Genomic DNA, 13,858 nt, shown 5'->3' on the forward strand with positions numbered 1-13,858 from the left:
AAGAATCCTGTTGTCTGCTATCGTCTACTTTTACCTGACAGCAACTTGGAACAGAGTTCTATATTAGTCCAGATGTTCTCAAGGCTGTTGTTGCATCTCCCTCCCTTCAGCCTTAGAAACATAAAGATAGACAACAAACACACTTTATAACTGGTGAAAAACTACAACTGATACTTCAATTAAGCAGGAAAAAGTACTTATTATAACAGATGTGTAGCACTGTAAGACACGTGTTTCTCTGTTAATATACAATAAGGAAAGCTGAAAGAAATCCCAATTAAAATACGTTAAAATAAATGCAACAACATCATTTGACCACACTAATAGGCCTATGGCTTCTGTATTTCTATATGTCCCATCAGCTACACTAAAACCTGGTGAAAGGATTTACAATAAATATGTGAACATCTTTTAGGAGCAAACTAATTATACAAGAGGCCTATGGTCCTTAAATTTTGTTGATTATTATTAAAGTTTTAAAAAACGTTGACGTTGTTGAGCAGATAATATATTTAATTTATTGATCTATTGAATACATGAATACACACCTAGTATTGTTGAAACATTATTCTACATTATACAATTATTTAATGGATAATAGGAGTTAATGAAATAAGATACAGCCCTGAATACCCCCACCCCACAACACACATAGCACTCCTACTCCTAGACGCTTGACACATATCGATCCAGAGCTTCATATTATGCTACACAGGTTACCGTGGTAATCAGACATAGTAAACTGTTAGAGAATGGGAGATGGATGACTCTTTACAAGATGTTTTCTATTGAAACTTTATTTAGGGATCAGGAACTGTTGCCGGAGAAGAAGGAGATGAAAGAAAACATGTTTGTGCTTTCTGGTGTGTTTTCAATGACCCTGAATGAGCAAAGATCTTTCCACATAGACAGGAGTAAGGTTTCTCTCCAGTGTGTGAGAGCTGGTGTGTTGTCAGGTGTCCTGAAATCCTGAAGCTCATCCCACACTGATCAGAGCTATAAGGCTTCTCTCCTGTGTGTATGCGATGGTGTCTAGTCAGGGATAATGAATGATTGAAACTCTTCCCACACTGATCACAACTATAAGGCTTCTCTCCTGTGTGTATGCGTTGGTGTGCAGTCAGGGATCCTGAATGATTGAAGCTCTTCCCACACTGATCACAGCTATAAGGCTTCTCTCCTGTGTGTATGCGTTGGTGTGCAGTCAGGGATCCTGAATGATTGAAGCTCTTCCCACACTGATCACAGCTATAAGGCTTCTCTCCTGTGTGTATGCGCTGGTGTATAGTCAGGTGTGCTGATTGATTGAAGCTCTTCCCACACTGATCACAGCTATAAGGCTTCTCTCCTGTGTGTATGCGTTGGTGTGTAGTCAGGGCTCCTGATTCGTTGAAGCTCTTCCCACACTGATCACAGCTATAAGGCTTCTCTCCTGTGTGTATGCGTTGGTGTGTAGTCAGGGTTCCTGAATGATTGAAGCTCTTCCCACACTGATCACAGCTATAAGGCTTCTCTCCTGTGTGTATGCGCTGGTGTGTAATCAGGGCTCCTGATTGATTGAAGCTCTTCCCACACTGATCACAGCTATAAGGCTTCTCTCCTGTGTGTATGCGCTGGTGTAGAGTCAGGTCTCCTGATTGACTGAAGCTCTTCCCACACTGATCACAGCTATAAGGCTTCTCTCCTGTGTGTATGCGCTGGTGTGTAATCAGGGCTCCTGATTGATTGAAGCTCTTCCCACACTGATCACAGCTATAAGGCTTCTCTCCTGTGTGTATGCGCTGGTGTGTAATCAGGGCTCCTGATTGATTGAAGCTCTTCCCACACTGATCACAGCTATAAGGCTTCTCTCCTGTGTGTATGCGCTGGTGTTTAGTCAGGGTTCCTGAATGATTGAAGCTCTTCCCACACTGATCACAGCTATAAGGCTTCTCTCCTGTGTGTATGCGCTGGTGTGTAATCAGGGCTCCTGATTGATTGAAGCTCTTCCCACACTGATCACAGCTATAAGGCTTCTCTCCTGTGTGTATGCGCTGGTGTAGAGTCAGGTCTCCTGATTGACTGAAGCTCTTCCCACACTGATCACAGCTATAAGGCTTCTCTCCTGTGTGTATGCGCTGGTGTTTAGTCAGGGTTCCTGAATGATTGAAGCTCTTCCCACACTGATCACAGCTATAAGGCTTCTCTCCTGTGTGTATGCGCTGGTGTACAGTCAGGGCTCCTGAATAATTGAAGCTCTTCCCACACTGATCACAGCTATAAGGCTTCTCTCCTGTGTGAATCCGCTCGTGAATCATCAATTCCGTCTGTTTAGAAAAACTCTTCCCACAGCCAGAGCAGCGGTGGTGAGGTTTCTTCCCTATAAGTCTCTGCTTGTGTTTAGTGAGACGTTCTGATCTGGAGTGACTCTTCTGGAGAGACGTCTTGTCAGAATCGTGTTGTTGTTGAGCCTCTCCAGATGATAAGCCCTTCCCACTGAGAGAGCAACAGTTAGGGCTGTCCCCTGTGAAACAAAGATAATTAATAGCATGGACATCTGAAATCAGGCTACCTGATGGGACTTTGATAAATGCTGAAAATTGCCAATCAAAATAGACAAACTATCACAGCGACCATGTTATTTTTGATAAGCATATTTGATTCCAATTTCGGACATACAAAGTTTGTGTGTGAAAACTATTTCTAAGATGCATACTTTCAGTTTTTCCTGAACTCACTGCACTCGCACAAAATAAGGACGCTAGTGCTGCTCGTGCTGAACATGCACAGATTAAATATGCCTCAATCTGATTAAGGCGTTTATGTGTCCTAATAATTCGAAAGATTGCTCAGAAAACCAGGTGTTTTTAACAGCGTTGCTTCGATTGTCACCTTAAGCCAATTAAGATAAGCAGAGTAAGGTGTTTACATGACTAATGCCATACTCAGCCTACTGCCATAACTAGTTTAATGTCCAATTATGAGTGTGCATGTAAACATACTCATTGTAAAGCACTAGTTATTTTGTTTCTTTGACAAAGTCATTTCTGAAGATTATTATGAATGTGATTAGTAATTAATTTACGTCTGTCCCTCACTTTAAGGTCAACCCCGTTACATGAACTGAACTCTAATTTTAATATGTTGAAACTATTCCTTAAAAAATATGTTTGCAAAAGAAACATTGAACATCTAATAGTCAAATCATAGAGTAAAAGCAGGTGAGCTAGTCCTAATCTTTGTCAATTTTATTCTGTTTTGTGGTGGAAAACTTTGCAAGTAAACCCCTTCACCCATACATAGACATGCTAGAAATGTTTTAACAAGTAAAACATTTTTGGAAGATTGCATTCAAAACAACCTTCCATTCCCTCTGTCACAAGCGGTTTTATGGCTGATTTAAAGGACTATTTCACCCATGTAATGCACTGGCTTTGTTGTTTTCAGCAGTCCCCTGTTACGTTCAACCATGTCACTTTATTTGGCACATAGCACTTAGTATAGTAATAGTTTTATTCAATGTCTTGAGATTGGAAAACATGTTTATGAAGTTGAACATGTGCTATTCATGACCAAATGATAATTAGGTGAATTCTTTTTTTTATTACACTTTTAAAAATGGGTGGAACTACCCAGATTCTCATTAATATATAATTAATCAATTAATGACTAAAGTGCATAAAGATGGCAGACTTATGACATTAAGTCATTGTTTTAGCACTCTCCATTGAGTTTTGAAACTACGGTGCGCGACATTGTTCAATGTTCCAATAAATCAACACAATCTACTTTTTCAGTTTTTCAAATTGCCGGCGTCTTGAAGCAAAAATTGGGATCATGTTTACTGTGCTAATGACCATACAAAAAAAACAGTAAAGGAGAGCAATGTACAAAACAGTGAACTTAGCAAAACGAGGAATTTGTGGTAAGTACATGCGGGCCGCCATCTTTATGCACCTCCACTATTGTTACAGAAGCAGACTGTAGTGTAATCTACACACCATGGTTCTTACTTAATGAAATCAAATCTCCATCTTCCTTCTCTTCTCCTCCTCCTCTCTCAGTTCCACTCTGCCCCGGTGTTTTCCTGCAGTCGACCAGACCCAGCAGTAAAGCGGTACCGGGAGGCGTTTGACCTGGGGACTCCTGGAGGGTGGAGGGGAACGGGCTAGCTTTGTCCTGTTGGCCACAATAAATATTAAACAGTTTATCATTAAACCAAACATTTGATTAATTTAGTCTACACCTCTGACTGATTTGGGTGCATCCCTAGAATATCTAATTCTTCCTGAAATGTTCAATCATTCACTACTTCCCACAAATCTAATAGCATTGGGTTGGTGGAGGCATGGGCTAGTCAGTTTCCACCATATTTCTTATACCAGTCATTTCCTTTCAAAACAGGAAGAGGCGACATGTGGCTTATTTGATCAAATATACGTTTCGTAATGATTAGGTTGTTACGAGTGTACTGATAAAAGTAGGTCACGTGACATGCTGGAAACTTTGTTGAACAGGAAAGTGGGGGTGGCTGTCAGGAGACGTATTACAGACCACCTGGCTGTGTACATGGCAGAGCTGATGGCCGTACTGTTGGCCTTGCAGTGGGTGGAGGAAGTCAAGCCAGACAGAGTAGTTATATGTTCTGACTCATGTGCTGTGTTGATAAGTCTGCAATCATTTAGCTCACATAGCAGGCAAGGCCTGCTATATGAGGGAATTCAAATTCATGCCTGGGTGAGACAGATGGGTGTCCATATAAGCTTTGCTTAGGTCCCGGCCCATGTGGGGGTGGAAGGGAATGAGGAAGTAGATGTGCTAGCTAAACAGGCCCTTAGGACACAGGAGGTGGAAGTGCCAATGAGCAAAGCAGAGGCTAAGGGAATGATATGGGCAGTGGTGGTGCAGGAACAGTGAAACAGTGACACTAAGGGCAGGCATCTATTCATTGTTTACATTTTAGTCATTTAGCAGGCAATGTTATCTAGAGTGACTTACAGGAGCAATTAGGGTTAAGTTGTTCAAAGGCACATTGACAGATTTTTCACCTAGTCGGCTCGGGTTACTGGCCCAACGCTCTAAACCACTAGGCTACCTGCCGCCCCTATTCCAGGTACAGAGTAAAGTAGGGGAGGATGGTAGGAATGGACAGAAGAGAGGAGGCCATCCTTACAAGGCTAAGGGTGGGACACAGCCAGCTGAATAAGTCATTAAATGTGGTCCTCTGTAGCTCAGCTGGTAGAGCACGGTGCTTGTAACGCCAAGGTAGTGGGTTCGATCCCCGGGACCACCCATACACAAAAAATGTATGCCTGCATGACTGTAAGTCGCTTTGGATAAAAGCGTCTGCTAAATGGCATATTATTATTATATAGGAAAGCATCCACCAGGAAGGTGTGATTAATGCCAGGAAACAGAGAAAGTGGAGCATGTGCTGATACAGTGCCCTCAATCTCACACAAATTATCAACGAACCTACCAGGTACAACCCTAAATCCGTAAACATGGGTACCCTCATAGATATCATCCTGACTAACTTACCCTCTAAATACACCTCCGCTGTCTTCAACCAGGATCTCAGCGATCACTGCCTTATTGCCTGCGTCCGTAACGGGTCCGCGGTCAAACGACCACCCCTCATCACTGTCAAACGCTCCCAAAAACACTTCAGCGAGCAGGCCTTCCTAATTAACCTTGCCCAGGTATCCTGGATGGATATAGATCTCATTCCGTCAGTAGAGGATGCCTGGTTGTTCTTTAAAAGTAATTTCCTCTCAATCTTAAATAGACATGCCCCATTCAAAAAATACAGAACTAAGAACAGATATAGCCCCTGGTTCTCCTCAGACTTGACTGCCCTTGACCAGCACAAAAACATCCTGTGGCGTACTGCATTAGCATCAAATAGCCCCCGCGATATGCAACTTTTCAGGGAAGTTAGGAACCAATATACACAAGCAGTTAGGAAAGCAAAGGCTAACTTTTTCAAACAGAAATTTGCATCCTGTAGCACTAACTCCAAAAAGTTTTGGGACACTGTAAAGTCCATGGAAAATAAGAGCACTTCCTCCCAACTGCCCACTGCACTGAGGCTAGGAAACACTATCACCACCGATAAATCTACAATAATCGAGAATTTCAACAAGCATTTTGCTACGGCTGGCCATGTTTTCCACCTGGCTACCACTACCCCGGCCACCAGCTCTGCACCCTCCGCTGCAACTTGCCCATGCCCCCCCCCCCGCTTCTCCTTCACACAAATCCAGACAGCTGATGTTCTAAAAGAGCTGCAAAATCTGGACCCCTACAAATCATCTGGGCTAGACAATCTGGACCCTTTCTTTCTAAAACTAGCCGCCGAAATTGTCGCAACCCCTATTACTAGCCTGTTCAACCTCTCTTTCGTAACGTCTGAGATCCCCAGAGATTGGAAAGCTGCCGCGGTCATCCCCCTCTTCAAAGGGGGTGACACTCTAGATCCAAACTGTTACAGACCCATATCCATCCTGCCCTGCCTTTCAAAAGTTTTTGAAAGCCAAGTCAACAAACAGATCACCGACCATTTCGAATCCCACCGTACCTTCTCCGCTATGCAATCCGGTTTCCGAGCTGGTCATGGGTGCACTTCAGCCACGCTCAAGGTCCTAAACGATATTATAACCGCGATCGATAATAGACAGTACTGTGCAGCCGTTTTCATTGACCTGGCCAAGGCTTTCGACTCTGTCAACCACCGCATTCTTATTGGCAGACTAAATAGCCTTGGTTTCTCAAATGACTGCCTCGCCTGGTTCACCAACTACTTCTCAGATAGAGTTCAGTGTGTCAAATCGGAGGGCCCGTTGTCTGGACCTATGGCAGTCTCTATGGGGGTGCCACAGAGTTCAATTCTTGGGCCGACTCTTTTCTCTGTGTATATCAATGACGTCGCTCTTGCTGCTGGTGACTCTCAGATCCACCTCTACGCAGACGACACCAATTTGTATACATCTGGCCCTTCATTGGACACTGTGTTAACAACCCTCCAAACGAGCTTAAATTCCATACAACACTCCTTCAGTAGCCTCCAACTGCTCTTAAACACTAGTAAAACTAAATGCATGCTCTTCAACCGAACACTGCTTGCACCCGCCCACCCGACTAGAATCACTACACTCGACGGGTCTGACCTAGAGTATGTTGACAACTACAAATATCTAGGTGTCTGGTTAGACTGTAAACTCTCCTTCCAGACTCACATTAAGAATCTCTAATCCAAAGTTAAATCTAGAATCGGTTTCCTATTTCGCAACAAAGCCTCCTTCACTCATGCTGCCAAACATGCCCTCGTAAAACTGACTATCCTACCGATCCTTGACTTCGGCGATGTCATTTACAAAATAGCCTCCAACACTCTACTCAGCAAATTGGATGTAGTCTATCACAGTGCCATCCGTTTTGTCTCCAAAGCCCCATATAATACCCACCACTGTGACCTGTACGCTCTTGTTGGCTGGTCCTCACTACATATTCGTCGCCAAACCCACTGGCTCCAGGCCATCTATAAATCACTGCTAGGCAAATCCCCGCCTTATCTTAGCTCATTGGTCACCATAGCAACACCCACCCGTAGTCTGCGCTCCAGCGGGTATATCTCACTGGTCATCCCCAAAGCCAACACCTCCTTTGGCCGCAATTCCTTCCAGTTCTCTGCTGCCAATGACTGGAACAAATTGCAAAAATCTCTGAAGCTGGAGACACTTATCTCCCTCACTAACTTTAAGCATCAGTTGTCAGAGCACCTTACCAATCACTGCACCTGTACACAGCCCATCTGAAATTAGCCCGCCCAACTACCTCATCCCTATATTGTTATTTATTTTGCTAATTTGTACCCCAGTATCTCTATTTGCACATCATCTCTTGCACATCTATCATTCCAGTGTTAATACTAATTGTAATTATTTTGCACTATAGCCTATTTTATTGCCTTACCTCCATAACTTGCTAAATTTGCACACACTGTATATATATGTATTTCTGTTGTATTTTTTGACTTTGTTTTGTTTTACCCCATATGTAACTCTGTGTTGTTGTTTTTATCGCACTGCTTTGCTTTATCTTGGCCAGGTCGCAGTTGTAAATGAGAACTTGTTCTCAACTGGTTTACCTGGTTAAATAAAGGTGAAATAAAATAAATTGAAAAAAAACAGTGTGGGCAGTATGATAGGGAGAGACTGAAACTCTGAGGGATATTGGGGTACATTAATTGAGTTTGATAAGCATTCTGAGTAGAACATTGTTAGATACATTCTCAAATATTTACATTTTTTAAGAGAAACGGGGCTGTCATATTGGATTTAGTTCCTCGATCCCTGTCTCTGGCCCACACTCCATTACAGTAGGTGGCGTAATGTACCATAACGTTGGATGCCAACCGCCGATAAACCCCACAGAATATGTATTTTGTGGCCACTTCCGAGTATCTGGTCATATAATGGATAATCAGATTTTAAAATCAGTGGAGGTGAACAAGTGAACACTTTGGGAGGAAGGAGAGATCATTAAGTACTAGACACAGATTCCTACACATGATATAGTAGTAGGTTACCTTGCTGAAGGTAAAAAAATCCCAAAAAGTTTTACAGTCTTTTTTTTGTTGCCCAGCCATTAACACGGAACAGAGGAATGTGGAGGATCAAATATGATAACAACTTGGCCTAGACATTTTATACAGCAGGCCTATACTGTTAAAAGGAAACCAGACTTACCAGATCCATTGGGGAAGCTATTGTTTCTTTAGCGTTTCTTCATCAGACATTCTGGCTCACACTGGTCATGCAGTAGCAAAATACACAGCTATCTCGATTTAAGAGCTCATGGCAGAGATATTAGAGAAAGGAGGATCTAGGAATCTCATTCGTCAATGAATGGAGGAACGTATAACGCCTCACCCAGCAGACTGTCGAACAATCGCGTTCACGTTGTCATGCTGGTTCACGCGGTTGCCAAACGAATCGTAACGGTTGCTAAGCTAATAGTGACACAATCCCTTCTCAGAGTCTGGGTATGAGTCCAGAAACCTGCATATTTTCCTCCAAACTAGTTAATGTCACGATTCCAAAGCTATACGATATTACAGAAAACAAGTAAATTATCACACATCCCAGAAAAGATTTGCAATGACGAAATTCGTAAACTTCTTCTTCTTCAGTGGACGTTAATGGTGGTTGGCATCCAATATCTTGCATTACTGCCTCCAACTGGACTATGGTATAAATCCATTATACTTTAGCGACAGGCAGAAATGTATGCAATTACTGTATTTCCCCGGGAAGGGTCATGCTTTTTCAATTTCAGTCAGGGGGAAAGTTTAGTTGTTGTTTTTTTTGTCCAGGGGAGGGTCAAGTCATTTGTAATTGATTAATTGTCAGTATTTGTCCCCATTTTGGAATTTACGTTTTGAATTACCATCTTACAACCCCCCCCCTCTCTCTCTCTCTCTCTCTCTCTCTCTCTCTCTCTCTCTCTCTTCTCTCTCCTCTCTCTCTCTTTTCTCTCCTCTCTCTCTCTTTTCTCTCTCTCAATTCAATTCAAGGTGCTTTATTGGCATGGGAAACATTTGTTAACATTTCCAAAGCAAGTGAATTAGATAATAAACAAAAGTGAAATAAACAAAAAAAGAAACAGTAAACATTACACTCACAGAAATTCCAAAAGATTAAAGACATTTCAGATGTCATATTATGTATATATACAGTGTTGTAACGATGTGCAAATGGTTAAAGTACAAAAGTTATTCACTGGGAGTTGCCCTTTTCTTGTGGGAACATTTCACAAATCTTGATGCTGTGATGACACACTATGGTATTTCACCCAGTAGATATGGGAGTTCATCAAAAATTGGGTTTATTTTCGAATTCTTTGTGGATCTGTGTAATCTGAGGGAAATCTGTGTCTCGAATATGGTCATACATTTGGCAGGAGGTTAGGAAGTGCAGCTCAGTTTCCACCTCATTTTGTGGGCAGTATGCACATAGCCTGTCTTCTCTTGAGAGCCAGGTCTGCCTACGGCGGCCATTCTCAATACCAAGGCTATGCTCACTGAGTCTGTACATAGTCAAAGCTTTCCTTAAGTTTGGGTCAGTCACAGTGGTCAGGTATTCTGCCGCTGTGTATTCTCTGTTTAGGGCCAAATAGCATTCTAGTTTGCTCTGTGTTTTTGTTAATTCTTTCCAATTTGTCAAGTAATTATATTTTTGTTTTCTCATGATTTGGTTGGGTCAAATTGTGTTGTTGTCCTGGGGCTCTGTGGGGTCTGTTTGTGTTTGTGAACAGAGCCCCAGGACCAGCTTGCTTAGGGGACTTTTCTCCAGGTTCATGTCTCTGTAGGTGATGGCTTTGTTATGGAAGGTTTGGGAATCGCTTCCTTTTAGGTGGTTATAGAATTTAACGGCTCTTTTCTGGATTTTGATAATTAGCAGGTATCGGCCTAATTCTGCTCTGCATGCATTATTTGGTGTTTTACATTGTACATGGAGGATATTTTTGCTGAATTCTGCATGCAGTCTCAATTTGGTGTTTGCCCCATTTTTTGAATTCTTGGTTGGTGAGCAGACTCCAGACCTCACAACCATAAAGGGCAATGGGTTCTATAACTGATTCAAGTATTTTTTGCCAGATCCTACTTGGTATGTCGAATTTTATGTTCCTTTTGATGGCATAGAAGGCCCTTCTTGCCTTGTCTATCAGATCATTCACAGCTTTGTGGAAGTTACCTGTGGCGCTGATGTTTAGGCCAAGGTATGTATAGTTTTCTGTGTGCTCTAGGGCAATGGTGTCTAGGTGGTATTTTGTATTTGTGGTCCTGGCGACTGGACCTTTTTTGGAACACCTGTGCAGAATCTGTGCAGAAGATCTCTCTCTCTCTCTCTCTCTCTCTCTCTCTCTCTCTCTCTCTCTCTCTCTCTCTCTCTCTCTCTCTCTCTCTCTCTCTCCAACTCTTCCTCTCAATTAAATGTCAATTCAAAGGGCTTTATTGGTATGGGAAACATATGTTTACATTGCCAAAGCAAGTGAAATAGATAATAAAGTGAATTAAATATTAAGAAAATGAACAGTAAACATTAAAATGAGAAAAGTTCCAAAAGAATAAAGACATCTCAAATGTCATATTATGTCCAAAAGGGAAAATAAATCAACATAAATATGGGTTTTATCTTCTGTGCATTTTATTTAGTTGTTGGTAACCAACTTTAAGGTGCAATACCGCCACCAACTGGACTGGAGTGTGGACCAGAGACAGTGAAGGTCTAAATCCTGCCCAATATTCTTGTCTCCCTAAGGAAACGAAATACATCATTAAATACTACATCCCCTGAAGCTTTCCCCAGCAGTTCACTTAATCCTGGCTCTTCAACCACATTACTCCTCAAAACTAATAACAATCGCTCCCTTTCCCTCACATATTTCTGGCACTGTTCCACTGTCTCCAGCTCCTCCTGACAATGATCACACCTCCCAGTCTGATATTTCCCCACCAGATTCAATGTACTATTGAGCCTTGTGTGTCCCAGTCTCAGCCTTGTGACTACACTTTCCTCCCTTCTCTCTCGGCCTGAGGACCTCCCTGTCTCCACCTTTTCCTGGATCTTATACACGTGTCTTCCCTTTCTCTCCTTGTTCCATTTACATTTACATTTTTAGTCATTTAGCAGACGCTCTTATCCAGAGCGACTTACAGTTAGTGAATACATATTTTTTTATACTGCCCCCCCATGGGAATCGAACCCACAACCCTGGCGTTGCAAACGCCATGCTCTATCAACTGAGCTACATCCCTACCGGCCATTCCCTCCCCTACCCTGGACGACGCTTGGCCAATTGTGCGCCGCCCATGAGTCTCCCGGTCGCGGCCGGCTGCGACAGAGCCTGGATTCGAACCAGGATCTCTAGTAGCACAGTTAGCACTGCGATGCAGTGCCTTAGACCACTGCGCCACTCAGGAGACTCATATCACGCTGCGCCTTGGTTCCACAACTCTTACCATTTGTTTTTAACCACTGTTCTTATTAACCCCTTGGCTTCTGCTTTACTGATTGATAATTCCATCTCAACATTACACACGTGCTGATTGTCAAGTCACTTTTACCCCTACCTACATGTACATATTACCACAATTACCTAAACTACCTTGTACCCCTGCACATTGACTCGGTAAATAGCCTCGTTATTGTTATTTTATTGTGTTAATATTTTCCTTAGCTAATATCTTTCTTACTTTTTAACTCTGCATTGTTGGGAAAGGGCTCGGCAGTTACATTGTATGTGCTTGTGATAAAATGTACACTTAAATCACAGTTATTTCTTTGAAACTATTGGTCCTCTGTGGCTAAATGATGCTCTCTGGTGTATTTTGAACATTGAGAGTGAGCTCCTGTGGTTGGATAAAATCATTTTAAAAAGAGGGAAGAAAATACATACTTTTTATTATATTGTTTTGCCTCTTGTGCTTCGGCCCAGCCCCTGACACACAATTGACCAGACACATTTACTTATTATGCAGTTTATTTGTTTATTTTTTCTTAATCAGTTACCCATCAAGGCATGTCCCCCTAGTTACCCATGTAGGCCTCCTACCTCTTCTCCTCCCCCAATCTGACGATTGCCACGTCTACTTCCGCTCCCCCTCTCCAACGCTCGATGTCGCCGGTCTACTAACCACCGGTCCTGGCAACCCATCATTACGCACACCTGGCAACCCTCATTACGTACACCTGTGCCTCATCATTAGGCACACCTGGACTTCATCACTTCCCTGATTACTTCCTTTTTATTTAGCCCTCTGTTGTCATCAGTCCTTAGGTGTTATTGGTTTTCCTCTCACGTTCAATACGCTTCCCATGTTTGTTCTTTTGTATCGGTTCAGTATTAAAACTCACCGTCTGCACCTGCTTTCTGACTCCCGGTGTATACGTTACAACGATTAGCAAAGCGTCAGCAAGCAGCAGCAGGCTGTTTACAATGAGAGTGGGCTCCTGAGTGCAAAGCTGTCATCCAGGCAAAAGGTGGCTACTTTGAAGAATCTCAAATACAAAATATATTTTGATTTGTTTAACACTTTTTTGGTTATTACATGATTCCATATGTGTTAATTCATAGTTTTGATGTCTTCACTATTATTCCACAATGTAGAAAATAGTTTAAATAAAGAAAAATCCTGGAATTAGTAGGTGTGTCTAAGCTTTTGACTGGTACTGTGTATATATGTAAATTGCTTTATTATTGTACATGCTTTGTTGCCTCTTTGGCCACCCACGGGCCAGGGCCCAGGGGCTTCAGCCCCGGTAAGCCCCTGCATTAATCCTGCCCTGATGGCGTCACACAATTATGCCAGGACCACAGCTCATGAAAAAAATCTATCTTCACAATAATTTAAGGGTTTCTTTGCAGTCTCTGTCCGCTGAAGAGAGTCTAGAGAAGTTAAATGGAATTTTGAAGTCGAAAGGAGATGGTTCCTCAATGTGGAAAAAAGTTAATGGATTAAATCGGGTTTTGGAGTAGTTTCTACCAACAGTCTCCTTTTTCTAGTGTTATGTTTATCCTAGGCTGCCTGTCATTTCATATTGTTCATTATTCCTAATAATTACTCTTTAGCTCTTGGAGTCCTGTCACGCCCTGGCTCTGGGGACTCTGTTATGTTGAGCCAGGGTGTGTAGAGTCTATGTTTTGTGTTTCTATGTTCAGGATCTAGTTCATTGTGTTTCTATGTTGGCCGGGGTGGTTCTCAATCAGAGGCAACGAGAATCAGCTGTTGCTTGTTGTCTCTGATTGGGAACCATACTTAGGCAGCCGTTTGGGCATTTGTGTTTGTGGGATCTTGTTCCGTGTAGGTTTGTGT

General features: G+C 42.4%; 1 protein-coding gene across 2 annotated transcripts; it reads right to left on the minus strand.

Moving 5' to 3' along the window:
• Positions 1–777: 777 nt before the first annotated feature.
• Positions 778–8,880, minus strand: LOC311116297 (uncharacterized protein). 2 transcript variants are annotated; one of them, XM_084191401.1, is made up of 3 exons: positions 8,730–8,880; positions 3,993–4,158; positions 778–2,503 (listed from the first exon to the last, which is right to left on the minus strand). In XM_084191401.1, exons 1-3 carry the CDS (start codon positions 8,736–8,738, stop codon positions 801–803), a joined length of 1,878 nt encoding a protein of 625 aa, XP_084047527.1. In that variant the 5' UTR covers positions 8,739–8,880; the 3' UTR covers positions 778–800. The 2 variants fall into 2 exon arrangements, with proteins under 2 accessions (XP_084047527.1, XP_084047526.1); XM_084191400.1 differs by having other exon boundaries at positions 3,981–4,158.
• Between the last annotated feature and the right edge of the window lie 4,978 nt (positions 8,881–13,858).

This window comes from Coregonus lavaretus (genome assembly GCF_964263955.1).
Source record: "Coregonus lavaretus genome assembly, contig: HAP1_SCAFFOLD_2834, whole genome shotgun sequence".
Taxonomy (NCBI): Eukaryota; Metazoa; Chordata; class Actinopteri; order Salmoniformes; family Salmonidae; genus Coregonus; species Coregonus lavaretus.